This window comes from Gopherus flavomarginatus, chromosome 1 (genome assembly GCF_025201925.1).
Source record: "Gopherus flavomarginatus isolate rGopFla2 chromosome 1, rGopFla2.mat.asm, whole genome shotgun sequence".
In the NCBI taxonomy this organism is placed as follows: Eukaryota; Metazoa; Chordata; order Testudines; family Testudinidae; genus Gopherus; species Gopherus flavomarginatus.
In genome coordinates this window covers 216,547,137-216,563,643 of record NC_066617.1, presented here as the reverse complement: position 1 = coordinate 216,563,643, position 16,507 = coordinate 216,547,137, and the positions used below count along the sequence as shown (strand labels likewise).

The 16,507-nt window shown below is 46.2% G+C and overlaps 1 protein-coding gene across 1 annotated transcript in view; it reads left to right on the top strand.

Moving 5' to 3' along the window:
* Nucleotides 1–2,070: 2,070 nt before the first annotated feature.
* The window catches only part of PRRG1 (proline rich and Gla domain 1), a 51,246-nt gene continuing 36,809 nt past the window's right edge, over nt 2,071–16,507 (top strand). The window contains exons 1-2 of the mRNA XM_050937306.1: nt 2,071–2,189; nt 4,373–4,576. Of these exons, the coding sequence (XP_050793263.1) occupies nt 2,071–2,189; nt 4,373–4,576 (323 nt within the window). The remainder of the gene's footprint in view (nt 2,190–4,372; nt 4,577–16,507) is intronic.

The window sequence follows — 16,507 nt, the reverse complement described above, 5'->3', positions numbered from 1 at the left end:
TCATCACACAAATGGGGGGATAACTGCCATGGTAGCCCAGGAGGGGTGTGGGAAGAAGGAAGCAATGAGTGGGGTTGTTGCAGGGTCACCCCTTAGAATGGCATGCAGCTCATCATTCCTGCGGGATATCTGGGGCTCTGACCTGGAGCGGCTGTGCTCTCTGGTTCTCTAGTAGACTTGCCCCATATCCTAGGCAGGACTGACTCTATTTTTAGACAAAACATAAAGAAGGGAATGACCTGCGGAGTCATTCCCAGTTTTGTCCATGTGCCCCCGGCTGACCTCAGCGAGGCCAGCCAGGAGCACCCATGATAGCAGCAGACGGTACAAAAGGATTGATGACCCTCATCGCCAATTTCCAATTGCAGACGGTACAAAAGGATTGATAACCGTCATTGCCAATTTCCAATTGCAGATGGTGATATAGGGCTGGTTACCATCTCTGCTACCTTGCAAAGGCAAATGAATGCTGCTGTGTAGCACTGCAGTACTGTGTCTGTCAGCAGCATCCAGTACACATACAGTGACAGTGACAAAAGGCTAAATGGGCTCCATGGCTGCTATGTTATGGTGTCTGCCAGGACAATCCAGGGAAAAAGGGCGCGAAATTATTGTCTGCCATTACTTTCATGGAGGAAGGATTGCGTGACGACATTTACCCAGAATCACCCACGACACTGTTTTTGCCCCATCATGCATTGGGATCTCAACCCAGAATTCCAATGGGCAGAGGAGACTGCAGGAACTATGGGATAGCTACGGGATAGCTACCCACAGTACAACGCTCCGGAAATTAACGCTAGCCTCGGTACATGGACGCACACCACCGAATTAATGTGCTTAGTGTGGCCGCATGCACTCGACTTTATCCAATCTGTTTTACAAAACCGGTTTCTGTAACATAGGAATAATCCCGTAGTGTAGACATACCCTTAGTTCAGTTTCCCTATCATTCAGGCCTCAATCTCTCTGATGGCAAAGTTGCCAGCTGACAGGAGGTATTTTTTAAAAAACATATTCACTGGGACAATGGTTTTCAAACTTTTTTCACTTGTGGACCCCTACAAAATATTAGATGGAGGTGCGTCAGCAGACCACAGGTTGAAAACCACTGCACTAGAAGATGGACAAAGACCCTCAATTCATTTCAAATAGACCACTGAGCAACAGACATCAGTGCATTTGGATCAGAGGTATCTAGAGGTGAAAGGCTTTCTATCCACAACCAACTCTTTGAGCTGGTCCATTCTTCTTCTGTGCAAACCCTTACAAAATTATAACATCAAAAATGAAGATTGCTAGGAGTGCTAAGCAAAACTGAGCTAATGTACATTTGCAAGTTTCAAGGACTAAAAATCATAGTTACATACAATTTTAGACTGCAGATCTTTTCCTTGAAAAGAAAAGGTCTTTGTTTTTATTTTAAGAGAGGATGTGTGATCTTAAGATTGAATCCTAAGAAATATTTCTGCCAGACCGGAAGCGTGAACATGCCAAAAATTCTGCACCTTTGGGAAATTAAAAACAAACAGATAAATAAAAAACCCAGAAAGGTAAAAAATGTGGAAATGAAGTTAACAGACACAGCCAGTTCCCCATTGACATAACCGATCGCCTCATCTGAGTTACATCCTGCACTTGACCTTAACTTTGTCCCCTTGTTTTGTTTTGTAATGGAATTATGCTGTTTGTATATTGTTTTATAGATATATTAAAAGTAAAGATTGCATTCTCTTTTTGTTATCTTTTTATTAAAAGAACTGTTGTCAGTAAAAGTTACATTCTTATCTTTGCTAGCGGTTTTGTGGTAGCTGTGTTACAGGGCAGGACAGAGACAGTTTTTGTTGGTGGAACATACAAGCTTTTGAGCTGCACAGAGCTCTTCCTCGGGACTGTAAAAGGAGATCAGAGTGTTTGAGCTAAATACAAGTTGGGACAAAATGGATAAGGCATCTTGGAGGTGATCACTTGAAATAAAGTGGGAAATTGAGGGTTAGATTGTTATGAATAAAGGGACTGAAAAGGGCAATTAAGGGTATTAGGCAGTGTGGTGTGTTACAAATTGTTGTAATGAGCCATAAAACCAGTGTTCCTGCCAAGCGCATGGTTTTTGGTGTCTACCAGAATTATGGATTTAAGTTCCCAGGCTCGCCTTTTGTTGGTGTTTTGGAGGTTTCCTTGGAGGACAGGTATTGAAAGCTCAGCTATGGAGTAAGCACCTCTTGGGATCCACAGGTCCCACATATGCCTACCACTATAGGTGTTGTACCTTGTCATAAACCTAGTCCCAGATTTGGACCTTAGTGTCCAAAATATGGGGGTTAGCATGAAAACCTCCAAGCTTAGTTACCAGCTTGGACCTGGTAAAGCTGCCACCACCCAAAAAATTAGAGTGTTTTGGGGCACTCTGGTCCCCCAAAAAACCTTCCCTGGGGACCCCAAGACCCAAATCCCTTGAGTCTCACAACAAAGGGAAATAAACCTTTTCCCTTCCCCCCTCCAGGTGTTCCTGGAGAGATACACAGAACAAACTCCGTGAATCTAAACAGAGGGAGTCCACCCTCTCTATTTCCAGTCCTGGAAACACAAGCACTTCCCTCTTCACCCAGAGGGAATGCAAAGTCAGGCTAGTAAATCTAACACACACAGATTTCCCCCTGACTTCTTCCTCCCACCAATTCCCTGGTGAGCTGCAGACTCAATTCCCTGGAGTTCCCCACTAAAGAAAAACTCCAACGGGTCTTAAAAAGAAAGCTTTATATAAAAAGAAAGAAAAATACATAAAAATGGTCTCTCTGTATTAACGTGACAAATACAGGGTCAATTGCTTAAAAGAAATATGAATAAACAGCCTTATTCAAAAAGAATACAATTCAAAGCACTCCAGCAACTATAGACATGTAATACAAAAGAAAAAACAATAACCCCTATTGTTTTTATGATCTCTGTACTCACAACTTGGAAACAGAAGATTAGAAAGCAGGAAATAGAAATCACTTCTCATAGCCGAGAGAGCATACAGGCAGAAGACCAAGAACAAAGGACTCACACACAAACTTCCCTCCACCCAGAGTTGAAAAAATCCTGTTTCCTGATTGGTCCTCTGGTCAGGTGCTTCAGGTTACTTTTTTTTTTTTCAGGTGAAAGAGACATTAACCCTTAGCTATTTGTTTATGACATACCTCCTCCAGTGCACTAAATGCCTCAATGACAACTATGTGAGTGAAAGCAGACAAGCCAGGCCCTCTGGCATTAACTCACATAGAAAGATGGTAAAATACAAAACCATCTTATTACACCAGGGTGAACGTTTTTCTCAAAGCGATCGCTCTCTCTCTCTGGCTCTAGTCTGAGGGGGAAAGTGCCCTAAGAAGAGACACAGCAGGTCCTAGAGGGGTCAGATGGGGGCTGAGTCCCAGAATAAAGGGGGTTGGTGTGTGCAGGAGGTGGGGCAGTCAGTCAGTCCAGCCCTGTCAGTCCACAGCACCCCACCCTCCGCGGAGCTCCCACCCACAGCGCCCTCACCACCACCCCAGTCCCTGGCAGCTGGAGCTGGAGAATTGCAGTGCTTGCACAGAGGCAGCACCAGCGCAGGCTGTCCTGGGAGCGTCGGGAGCAGCGAGCTTGTCTCTGGGGTTTGCGGCAGGGAGTACACGTCTGTCTCATCTTATGTTGGGGTTACGTTCCGCAGTCAGCGCCTAACGTGAAAATCGCGTATAATCAAAATTACATTGAGTATAATGGTGGGCGGAATCGCCTGCACTACAGAAACAGTATTTAAATTGTTATTTTTCTCTTTTTTTGTTTTTTTCTTGTTTTTGCCAACTGCGTAAAGCTGAAATCGCTCATGTTAAATGTGCCTAGGATGCGACAGACCAGTATTGTAATAAAATTGCTCCATGTACGAATGTGCTACTGGTAGCAGTTATTGATATAGAATGGATTGTAAGACGGTGGTATTGTGGTAAACTACTACCTGATGTAGCAAATGCCTACAGGCAGCAGTTTTTTGCACTATAATATACATATAGTATACAAAAAAGCTACTTTGCTCAAATAAAAAAAGGTCCTCACCCCACCCCCAACAAACTATTTTGGAAAGCACTGGTGTCTCAGTGCCACTGGGGTAACTGCTACCCCTGTTCCCCTGCCTGTGCCGTTTGCCCCCGACACCCACTGCCAGCGCCTCGCCCCTGCGCTTAACTCCGCCTCCTCCCCCCCGTTCCTGATTTTCCCTTAGCCCCTCCCCTAATGCTGCCTCCAGCTGCTTGCCCCCCCCCCCCCGCTCCGTCAATTTCCACCCCCTGCTCAGACCCCGGCCACCCCCCTGCTCCGATTCGCCCCTTTGCCACTTTTTAACCCCCGTCAAAAGCAGCCCCCAGACTCCCACGGCTGACAAGGGCGGGGTGAAGGGCAGTGGCTTCAACAGATGTACTGAGCATGCGCAGTCATGTGCACTTGCGCAGTACACTGTAGATAGCACATCACTACGGAGAGCGATTTACTACACTGCACCTGGCGGGAGCGGGGAGGATCGTGCGCCGCTCCCGGAGCGGAGAGAGGAGCGCGGCGCGACGCGAGCCAGCTGGGCGAGTCTGTGCCCTGGGCTGCCCCTCTGCCGGGGCGGGAGGTTGGCGGGTGCACTTGGGGGGCACCGGGGGTGTGTGGCGGGGCAATGGGGGGCGAGCTGGGTCAGGGGGGGTTGACATGTGGTACCTGGGCGGGCGTGAGTGCGGGGGCGGGGGAGTGGCAGGCGGTGCCCGGGGGGTGCGGGGTAAGGAGAGAGGCAGGCGGTGCCCGGGGGGGTGCGGGGTAGGGGGAGAGGCAGGCGGTGCCCGGTGGGGGTGCGGGGTAGGGGGAGAGGCAGGCGGTGCCCGGGGGGTGCGGGGTAGGGGGTGCCCGGGGGGTGCGGGGTAGGGGGAGAGGCAGGCGGTGCCCGGGGGGGTGCGGGGTAGGCGGTGCCCGGGGGGTGCGGGGTAGGGGGAGAGGTAGGCGGTGCCCGGGGCGTGCGGGGTAGGGGGAGAGGTAGGCGGTGCCCGGGGCGTGCGGGGTAGGGGGAGAGGTAGGCGGTGCCCGGGGGGGTGCGGGGTAGGGGGAGAGGCAGGGGGTGCCCGGGGGGTGCGGGGTAGGGGGAGAGGTAGGCGGTGCCCGGGGGGGTGCGGGGTAGGGGGAGAGGCAGGGGGTGCCCGGGGGGGGGTGCGGGGCAGGCGGTGCCCGGGGGGGGGTGCGGGGCAGGGGGTGCCCGGGGGGTGCGGGGTAGGGGGAGAGGCAGGGGGTGCCCGGGGGGGTGCGGGGTAGGGGGTGCCCGGGGGGGTGCGGGGTAGGGGGTGCCCGGGGGGGTGCGGGGTAGGGGGAGAGGCAGGCGGTGCCCGGGGGGGGTGCGGGGTAGGGGGTGCCCGGGGGGTGCGGGGTAGGGGGAGAGGCAGGCGGTGCCCAGGGGCGGCTTCTTGCTTAGCAACTCTTCCAAGTCTTTCCCCTGGCGCCCGGAAAGTTCGGAGTTGGCGCTGCCTTCGTTTCTTTCTCCTTTTAGGGGGTTCGGTGCTTGGGAAAGTTTGCTGTGAGACTGCAGTTAGTTGAGAGAGCCTGTGTATGGTGTGTTGTGGGAGGCAGCTTGCAGTGCAGGCTGTCCGGGGGAGTGTTATGGGGGTTTCTTGTCTGATTTCTGTTCTGGCCCATTGTGCTGCTGAAAATCAACAAAGGGGGTGCCTATTTTGAAGGCGGCAGCAGCAGGGTGTGACAGATGTGGGGGAAGGAGTTGCTTTTGCTCCCATTCTGTGTTCAGCAATTGTCTCTTTTGGGAGACAAGAAAAAAAGATCCTTTCAGCTCTTCTCTCCCCCACCCCCACAGTCATCTGATGTTGAGTGTTTGTGAGTGAGCTGTTTTGTGGATGGTGGCCCTGCCTTGGATTGACATAACTATGGATTGTTCTGTTGTTTGTTTGTTTGTTTGTTTTTTTAAAAAACGGGGATTGCAGGGTTTGGATCTGTCACTGTAGTTTTAGTACTGCATTCAGTTTTAGGCAGCTGGTTATCCAGACGATAGAGGGTATTTAAGGGAAGAGTGAAACCCAATGACTGTGGCTGGAGATTAATGAGGAAAGTTAGAAGTGTATATGTAATGTGTGTGTAGATATAGATATACATATGGTGGATGGATCCTCCTGTAGAGGTTGCCTGACACTTCCCATTATAAGACCCTGTTTTCAGTTGCTTATAACGTTGCTGAACTTTAACTGTTTGGGTGGAAATTTTCCATTCTGGGTTGCAGCCTCAGGTTGTATTTTTAAAAAAACTTTTTTTTTTGTTTTTTAATTTAACAAGGCTAGGAAAGAATATGTTCTGCCCATGTTAAATTCTAGTGACCTCTTGTTTGGAAAGCTCAGCTACTCTCATGCTTTGGATTGGGGACTTGAAATTTGGCTTGTAATTGGCCTTTTTGTTAGAAATCTGCCTCTCGCTATCCCTGTTACCACACATTTGGCCAAGTTATAAGCCTTTGAAAAATTGCAGTTAGCATATGCTTAGTAGGCATTTCTGAGATTTTTAGCTAAATTCCCTGAAGATTCTGTCCACACTAGGCAGCAGCTGAGCAGATGAACTTTTCATGTAGTTGCAGCTCAGGGCTGCTGCAGGCCATGACAGGTCTGAGTTTTGGCATCTGAACATATTATTCTGTGCTCTCACTGGCATCCTGATGGCTCATGAAAATTGAAGGAGGAAGCTGTCAGATCCAAATGCAGAGGGGATAAGAGCAGGACTGCTGGGAAGAGCTGATTGTTTCAAGGACTGAAGACTGGCAGGAAGAGGGCTGGGGGACTGGGAGTTGAGGTTGCACGGTTACTGGGGCTGGCTGGGCAAGGAGATTAGGGACAGGGAGTGAAGAGAGAAAAGGGGGAGGTGGGGCTGGCAGCTGTAGGTGGATGGAAACTGAGATCAGATGCAGAGACCCAGTCTGACTGGGGGAAAAAATGGATCTGAGAACCAACAGGGCAGGAGAGGGAGGTGAGGGGAGACAGATTTAACAAGAAGCTGGAGGGGGGGAAAAGAGGGATTGAGATGAGAGAGCAGAACTAAGTAAACACAATGTTACAAATTTGTTTTCTCCATAAGGTTGGAGTTTGTTTGAAGCAAGGAAATTAGGCAACAGTTGGAAATGGTGCTTTTGATTCATTAAGATGTGCAGAGGTCCAGGGTCTGGTAATGAATGTTTTGACCTCCTGCAATCTGGCTTCTGTTTCCTTCACTCTGTTGGGGTATGACTTGTCCAAGGACTTGATTTTTTTCTTAGCCAAAGCTCAGATTCTCTTCTTTGTTCTTTTTGACCTCTCCACTGCTTTTCTGTTTGTAATCACACCCTCTTTAATGAAATACTATCCAACCAAGGCTTCCAGGATGCTGTCTGCTCCTAGTTTAGTCTTTCCGCAGTCTCTTTCTTTGGCCTTCCACAGCCATCTCTGTGCCTTCTTCCATGTTGCCCCTTAAATTCCAGATAAACCCCTTGAAAAAGTGGTTTAGATGTAGAAAACAATAGAACACTGGCAAAAGGGTGGATTGAATGACCTAATGTCTAACACTTCTGTCCTTGCCAGCTATTTTTGTTCAAGTTCAAATGTTGGTAACTATTTAACCTTTTCAAATCTAATCTACTGTGCTAATAGGTCTTGTTACACTGAAAACAGAGTTTTGTTTGAGGTGTGTTTGGTCCTTCCCCCTTTGCAGTTGACTATTGATGGTGCTGCTAATTAAATTCTCTGTAGTACTGTAGCAATCAGCAATATTGAGTTACTAATCAAAATTGTAAATTCCTCCCATGAAATCAAAATGTGTAGTATTTTCAAATTGGAATTTAGAGAACTGCATGCTAACTGCCTAAAATCCTACTGATTTTTGGTTTACTTAAGCGTTCATGTCCTGCTTTAGGCTATGGTAGTGTTGATTTGTGGTATTTCATGGTAGGGGTGACTGTGTTTCAAGGGTAGAGATGTGATTTTTGTTGTGCAGCTTGTAAAGTATTTATAATTCTCGATGGAGCTATAAATATGATTGGGTATACACTTGTAATATCAGGTAGGGACTGAGTATGTTCCGTGTTTGTACATCACCTAACACAGTGGGGGCCTGGTCTATGACTACTGTTTCTGGGTGCTATGGTTCTAGAAATAATAATAATGCTGCCTCTTTCTAAACTATAGAAAAATACTTTTGACATAAAATGAGACTTCTCTGGCATACTTGGGTGGGATGGGAAAAGGGGTCTTGTTAATCTGTTACTTGCTCTTGGGTGATGCAATTTTGCCGTAGACAGATTTGTGTGAAGTGCTGTACATTTGTTTGGTGAATTGTTCTAAAAGATCCGAATTAGCAAATTAAGGTTTCTGATTAATTGCTAGTTCAGATAACAGTATTTAAATAGAGATTGGTAAACTATTTAATTGGAAATCCTGTAACATTTTTAGGCTAGTGATCAATCTATTTCAGTATAGCTTCTCCAGCAGTGGTCAGAATCAAATGCACCTTTTTCTTGTCAGTGAAATCATGCTGCATGCAATCCAAGAATAAACTGTCATGGGGAAAGTTTCTTAACTTCAGCCATTAGAGTTTGGCCTTGTGCCCTGTAGCATGAGGATTTATATCCCTTCCAAACTCTTGGTTTGTTAGGATTTTTTATGAGTTTGGAGGGTGTGGGATGTTATTTCCTATTGTTGTAATGCTGGATATCTGTTATCTATATAGAAATGCCTAATCCTTTTTTAAATCCTGCTAAGCTCTTGGACTCTGTGGCAATGAGTTCTATAGTCTAATTTCAGGTCTCAGCTTATGCTAACTTTATTCTATGTCTAAAGCCTTAACTTAAATGAAATTTCAACCGCCTCTTCTGTAACATTCATCGTCTTAGCCATATCTCAGTAAGACAACTTAACACCTGAAGAAGGAATCCTCTTTGGCTGAAAAACTTTAGTACTGTTATCACGACTCAAAATATATGTCTGCCCATCAGCTGCTTGGTATCGGATGGGGCTTGTTGGGGGGGCAGTACCAGCATGATCCAGAGGGAAAGCCCTGCTGAGAAGTTCAGCCTCCTTGCACCTCCCCAAGTGCTTGCTGGTAAAGGGGTGGTGCTGGGATTTTTACCAGGGTACTGTTCACTGACTCTGCTTGGAGTCTCTAGCTTTCATATCAACCTTTGGATTGTAGATGTTTCAGCTTCTAGCTACTTGCTGAAGGGGAGAGGAAGCTTTTGGTTTCTCCTTTCCCTATTCCTGATCCTCGAGACTCTGGGCTGCTGCAGGGAGTAAGAGGGAAAAGAGGTCTCTGCTATTGCTCTGGTCTATTTCTTTTTTATCCTTGTGGATAATGCTTGTGCCTGTCTTCTGCCTTTTCCCTAGCTACAGCTGAAATGGACAGAATTCTGTTGTTCATTCCTTACTGAATAATAGCCATGAAACTGACTAGTCTTGCTAATGTCATTGTGCTGTTGCTTGGCAAAACTGTGAGCAGCAACAACAGAGGCAATGAAGTAGTTTGGAGACTTAGTAAGGCAACACTACATGAGTCTACTTTTGGTTTCCAGTTGGGAGACTTTCTTTGCAAATCATAGGGCTAGATAGGTAAATTTTTAAAATGGAAAGCTTAAATTTTTTGGAAATTGATATTAGGTGACAGACACTGTGAAAAGCTTTCCACTTGTGATTCAATTTTCTCAAACCATTACTATAATTTTCATAGTTTCTACAAATATGTCTCTTCCCTATGTGTTTGAGACAGACTTTCGAGTTTAATGACTTATTAAATTAATTTCACTGCAGTGTTAAATTTATCAAGTGACTTTAGTGGGTGTAAAACACTTTACTGACTCAGATCTTTTAAAGCTAATTTTAAGTAGTATATTAGAATTTTTTTTAAAAGTTCTGTGACACTGTAGCAGCTTGGATTGTTCTCTGTAAATGGTTTGTCTTACATTCTCTGTTTGCATGTTGTATATTCAGAGAGAAAACGTATTGTACTAAACTTCAACAATTATTTCAAACAAAAGGAAGTGAAATGTAAATGGAAACTTTTTCTGTAAAGAGGATACTGTTTTTAATGGCAGCTGCAGTGCTTTATCCCACAGTGTTGGAAGTGTATGGAAAAAACATTTTAACTATACCTTGATGCAAAAATGGGAAGAACTGCTTTGGCACTCAATTTAAAAACCTTGCCGCATGATTCCATTACTGCAATTCTAGTGACTTTTGTAACATTGTACTTGACTGTCTAAAACTGGAAACAAACACAAATTACATATCGTCATGAAACTAGGCACTTTATTTTCAAGTTTAAGCTTCAGCCGCAATGGGTCATTTCTCTTTATTGACTAAGGGCTAAGAGAGGATGGCAGGGATACACTGTGTGTGTGTGTGTGGGGGGGGGGGGTACCTAAAGTAAATTCCTCCTCCATGCTATGGCAGGTAAATATTTTTAAGATGTCATTTAAATAGTGTGCCAATTTTTTTCCCCCTCTTGTACTTTCACAGCCCTGCTAGAACTTTTGACCCCCTTTGGACACAATAGTAATGATCAAGGTGTGCTGTCAGTTATTTTCCATCCATAATGACTGGCAAGGGAAGTGGCTCATTGCCACAGCCACCCAAGCACAGTGTCATAGAATTACACATGTTGGAAGAAAGGGAGTCAGTCCTATCAGGTTGAGACATTAGTTCAAAATTCAAAATGCTACAAGACTTTGGATAACGGGTGATTAGTCTAAATAGAGATGATGCTTTTAGCATTTCAGCTTTCAGACATCGTACCAGTAACTGACAAACCTGTAAGTCTCTGGAATAGAAAGGCTTGAGAGAATTAACATGGTACACTTTAGGCTTTAGTGAGGAATTGGGAAATGCTATGAGGTAGTTTACAGCTCCCAGGCGCTCTTGGACCGTGAATGGCCCTTCCCATGATGCTTCCATCTTATGGGCCTGTTGCGCCTTCAAGACCATAACCTGGTCTCCTACCTTGAAGGAACGTTCTCTGGCATGTCTGTTATACCAGGCCTTTTGCTCTTCTTGAGCATCCTGTAGGTTCTCTTTAGCAAGGGCTAAAGAGTGTCGGAGGGTGCTTTGTAGGTTGCTTACAAAGTCCAGCATGTTAGTTCCTGGAGAAGGCGTAAACCCCTCCCATTGCTGCTTCACCAACTGTAATGGCCCCTTAACCTCGTGACCATACACAAGTTCAAATGGTGAAAACCCTAAACTGGGATGTGGTACAGCCCTGTAGGCAAACAGCAACTGCTGCAACACTAGGTCCCAATTATTGGAGAATTCGTTGATGAATTTCCGTATCATGGCCCCCAAAGTTCCATTGAACCTTTCCACCAGGCCATTGGTTTGATGGTGGTATGGGGTGGCAACCAAGTGATTCACCCCATGAGTTTCCCACAGTTTTTTCATGGTCCCTGCCAGGAAATTAGACCCTGAATCTGTAAGGATGTCGCAGGGCCAACCTACCCTGGCAAAGATGTCTGTTAGGGCCAGGCACACAGTGTTAGCCCTGGTGTTGCCTAGAGCTACTGCTTCTGGCCATCGGGTAGCAAAGTCCACTAAAGTCAGTACGTACTGCTTTCCTCTGGGCGTCTTTTGTGGGAAAGGGCCCAGAATATTCACAGCTACTCGCTGAAATGGGACCTCAATTATGGGGAGTGGCTGGAGAGGGGCCTTGACCTGGTCTTGAGGCTTTCCCACTCTTTGGCATACCTCACAAGACCGGACATACTTGGCAACGTCCTTGCCCATCCCCTCCCAGTGGAAGGACTTCCCCAACCGGTCCTTGGTTCTGTTCACCCCAGCATGGCCACTGGGATGATCATGGGCTAAGCTTAAGAGCTTCCCCCGGTACTTAGTTGGAACCACCAACTGTTTTTGCGGCTGCCATTCTTCCCGGTGTCCACCAGAAAGAATTTCCTTGTATAAAAGTCCTTGGTCTATAACAAACCGGGATCGATTAGAAGAGCTGAGAGGCGGTGGGGTGCTCCGTGCCGCCGCCCAAGCTTTCTGAAGGCTGTCATCCGCTTCCTGCTCAGTCTGGAACTGTTCCCTTGAGGCTGGGGTCACCAGTTCTTCCTCAGACTGTGGACTTGGGCTTGGTCCCTCTGGAAGCGCTGTAGGTGATGGGGTTGTTTCCGTTGCTGGTGAACCGCTCTCCGCTGGTGCACCTGAGGGCATTTCAGGCTCTGGCTGAGCCTTTTGGGTATGGCTGTCTGTTGCTTCTGCCAGTTCTGGCTCGCTGGCGCCCTCTGGCGTTGAGTTTGAAGATGTGGTTGCACTTGCTGGTGCTGGTTGCTGTTCCAGTTCCGGGCCTGGGACTGGAGGTGCTGTGGCTGTTTCAGTGGTTGGCATGGAATCCGGGTCCACTACCTCTGTCTGGGTCTCTGGTAACACAGACGGGGCCTCTGTGGACGGCTCAGGAACAGGAATGGGTCTGGAAGCTTGCCTGGTTTGGCTATGTGTAACCATTCCCACTCTCTTGGCCCGCCTCACCTGGTTGGCCAAGTCTTCCCCCAGTAGCATGGGGATAGGATAATTGTCATAGACTGCAAAAGTCCACATTCCTGACCAGCCTTTGTACTGGACAGGCAGTTGAGCTGTAGGCAAGTCTACAGCTTGTGACATGAAGGGGTAAATTGTAACTTTGGCCTTTGGGTTGATGAATTTGGGGTCAACGAAGGATTGGTGGATAGCTGACACTTGTGCCCCCGTGTCTCTCCACGCAGTAACCTTCTTTCCGCCCACTCTCAAATTTTCCCTTCGCTCCAAGGGTATTTGAGAGGCATCCGGGCCTGGGGGTCTTTGGTGTGATGGTGGTGTAATGAATTGCACTCGCATGGTGTTCTTGGGACACTTGGCCTTGATATGTCCCAGTTCATTACACTTAAAGCATCTTCCATCTGATGGGTCACTGGGCCGAGGTGAGTTACTGGAGACTGGTGAGGTTGAAGGGTAGGGTATCTGTGGCTTTACTTGGGTGGTATGTGGGGTCTTTGGCTGTCCTCGGTTGTAGGGTTTATGGTCTGTGTGCCCCCTGGGGTAATCGTTCCCCTTGACAGTAGCTTTCTTGCTTTCTGCCAGTTCCATCCATTTGGCTCCAATCTCCCCCGCCTCAGCGATATTCTTGGGGTTTCCATCTTGTATGTACCGTGTGATGTCTTCAGGAACACCATCCAAGAACTGCTCCATTTGTATGAGGAGGTTCAGTTCTTCCAAGGTTTGAATGTTGTTTCCTGTTAGCCAGGCCTCATAGTTTTTTGCAATGTAGTAGGCGTGTTTGGGAAATGACACCTCTGGTTTCCACTTTTGGGTTCTGAAGCGCCGACGGGCATGATCTGGGGTTATCCCCATCCTGTATCTGGCCTTGGTTAGGAAAAGTTTATAGTCATTCATTTGGTGCTTAGGCATTTCAGCTGCCACCTCTGCTAAAGGTCCACTGAGCTGTGACCTCAATTCTACCATGTACTGGTCTTCGGGAATGCTGTACCCAAGACAGGCTCTTTCAAAGTTTTCCAAGAAGGCCTCGGTGTCATCACCTGCCTTGTAGGTGGGAAATTTTCTGTGCTGTGGAGCAATATTTGACGCCGTTGGCTGGCACATGCAGCCCAGCTTTCGCCAAGTCCAGTTCATGTTTTCTCTGTTTTTCCTTCTCTTCATTTTCTTTTTGTTGTTTTTTCCATTTCTCGGCGGTGGGCCAACTCTTCTTCTTCTTGTTTCCTTCTGTGGGCCAACTCATCTTCTGCTTGTTTCCTTCGGTAGGCCATCTCTTCTTCTTCTAGTTTTCTTTTGTGTGCTGCCTCTTTGATCTGTTCTTCTCTTTCTTTCATCTCCATCTCTTTTTGTTTTATTTCCAGTTGTCGCCTGTGTTCAGCTTCTTTGATTTGTTCTTCGGCGTCAATTTTTGCCTTAGAAGTCATGGTTCCTGTTTTCTTGTGTTGGGGTGCCCTCCGGTGTTTATCTTCTGAACTGCAGGTTCTCTGTTGCCTCCTGAAGTCTGCCTAGCAACAGTGCCTTTAGCTAATTTTCCTTTTCTCTCTCTAGCTAATGTTCAATGAAGGGAAACCAGAAAAACCACTTTATTTGCATGCATATAAGTGCCGGTACTTGCCTCCTAATGGGAGGGCTATTGCATGACAAAAGACCCTTAGAGCAGAAAAAAAATTCTCTCTGGTTCCCTTTTAAAACCAACCGTTTCTCTCTGCTAAAAAGCCCTTAGCAGAGAAAAGAAAAATATAATATTCCTACTGGCTTCTGGATTCTAGTCCCACCAGCTGCACACCATGTAATAACCTTAGTCCCAGATTTGGACCTTAGCGTCCAAAATATGGGGGTTAGCATGAAAACCTCCAAGCTTAGTTACCAGCTTGGACCTGGTACCTGCTGCCACCACCCAAAAAATTAGAGTGTTTTGGGGCACTCTGGTCCCCCTGAAAAACCTTTCCTGGGGACCCCAAGACCCAAATCCCTTGAGTCTCACAACAAAGGGAAATAATCCTTTTTCCCTTCCCCCCTCCAGGTGCTCCTGGAGAGATACACAGACACAAGTTCTGTGAATCCAAACAGAGTGAATCTCCCTCTCTGTTCCCAATCCTGGAAACAAAAAGTACTTTCCTATTCCCCCAGAGGGAATGCAAAGTCAGGCTAGCAATCCAACACACAAATCTCCCCTTGATTTCTTCCTCCCACCAATTCCCTGGTGAGTACAGACTCAATTTCCCTGAAGTAAAGAAAAACTCCAACAGGTCTTAAAAAAAAGCTTTATATAAAAAGAAAGAAAAATAAGTACAAATGTTCTCTCTGTATTAAGATGATACAACACAGGGTCAATTGCTTAAAAGAATATTGAATAAACAGCCTTATTCCAAAAGAATACAAATCAAAGCACTCCAGCACTTATATTCATGCAAATACCAAAGAAAAGAAACCATATAACTTACTATCTGATCTCTTTGTCCTTACACTTAGAAACAGAAGATTAGAAAATAGAACTACTTCTCCAAAGCTCAGAGAAAGCAGGCAGCCAGAAAACAAAGACCTCAGACACTCAATTCCCTCCACCCAAAGTTGAAAAAATCCGGTTTCCTGATTGGTCCTCTGGTCAGGTGCTTCAGGTGAAAGAGACATTAACCCTTAGCTATCTGTTTATGACACCTATAATAAGCTTGCTTCTCTTTTTAAATGAATGAGCTTCTCTATGCCAGAGGATGGAAGTCTGTAATTGAACTGCTTGAATTGCATCAGTTTAAGCACAAGTGTTTGAGTCCACACTCGCAGAATTCTTGCAGGTTTGCCCCTATTTGAGGTATCTCTTTTTTCTAAACAATGGCAGTTGATTATATTGTGTTAGTGCCTACAGGCCGGACTGTGCTAAGTGCATAAGAATGGCCATACTGGGTCAGACCAAAGGTCCATCTAGCCTAGTATGTCTTCTGACAGTGGCCAATGTCAGATGCCCCAGCGGGAATGAACAGAATAGGTAATCATTGAGTGATCCATGTCCTGTCGCCCATTCCCAGCTTTTAGCAAATAGAGACTCCAGACACAATCCTTGCCCATCTTGGCTAATAGTCATTGATGTACCTATCCTCAATAAATTTATCTAGTTCTTTTTTGAACCCTGTTATAATGTTGACCTTCACAACATCCTCTGGCAAAGAGTTCCACATTTTGACTATGTGTTGTGTGAAGAAATACATTCTTTGTTTGAAACCTGCTGCCTATTAATTTTGTTTGGTGACCCCTAGTTCTTGTGTTATGAGAAGGAGTAAATAACACTTCCTTATTCACTTTCTCCACACCAGTCATGATTTTATAGACTATTATATCCCCCCTTAGGTATCTCTTTTCCAAGCTGAAAAGTCCCAGTGTTCTTAATATCGTATGGAAGCTGTTCATAACCCTAACCATTTTTGTTGCCCTTTTCGGAACTTTTTCCAATCCCAATATATCTTTTTTGAGATGGGGCGACCATATCTGCACACAGTATTCAAGATATGGGCCTACCATGGATTTACTGTACAAATGTCACAAAAAGTGAGTCCAAGCTCAATTTATAAACGAATAGCTGGCGCTTAGCCTACAGTTCAGTGCAGAACTACTAGATGCAGTGCCTTCTGGGAGACTTCAGAAGGCTACTGTGGAACAACAAATCATTCATTATATGATGGAAGGAATGCTTTGAAGATCTCCTGAATTGACTTTGATGTTGAATAAAGCATCTTTGACTTAATCCCTCAATATCCCAAGCAGGACGATCCTGGAACCACCCACGCTTCTTGAGGTAAGAAAAACCATCAAACAGATGAATAAAAATAAGGCATCTGGACTTGGCGGAATTTCCGCCAAAATCTTCAAAGGAGGAGGAGAAGAACTGGCTCACCAGCTTCACGCCCTAATCCTCAAGATCTGGAATTCAGAAGAAATCACAGCCAACCACTGGAATTCAGAAGAAATCACAGCCAACCATAGGAATGCCATGATTTTGA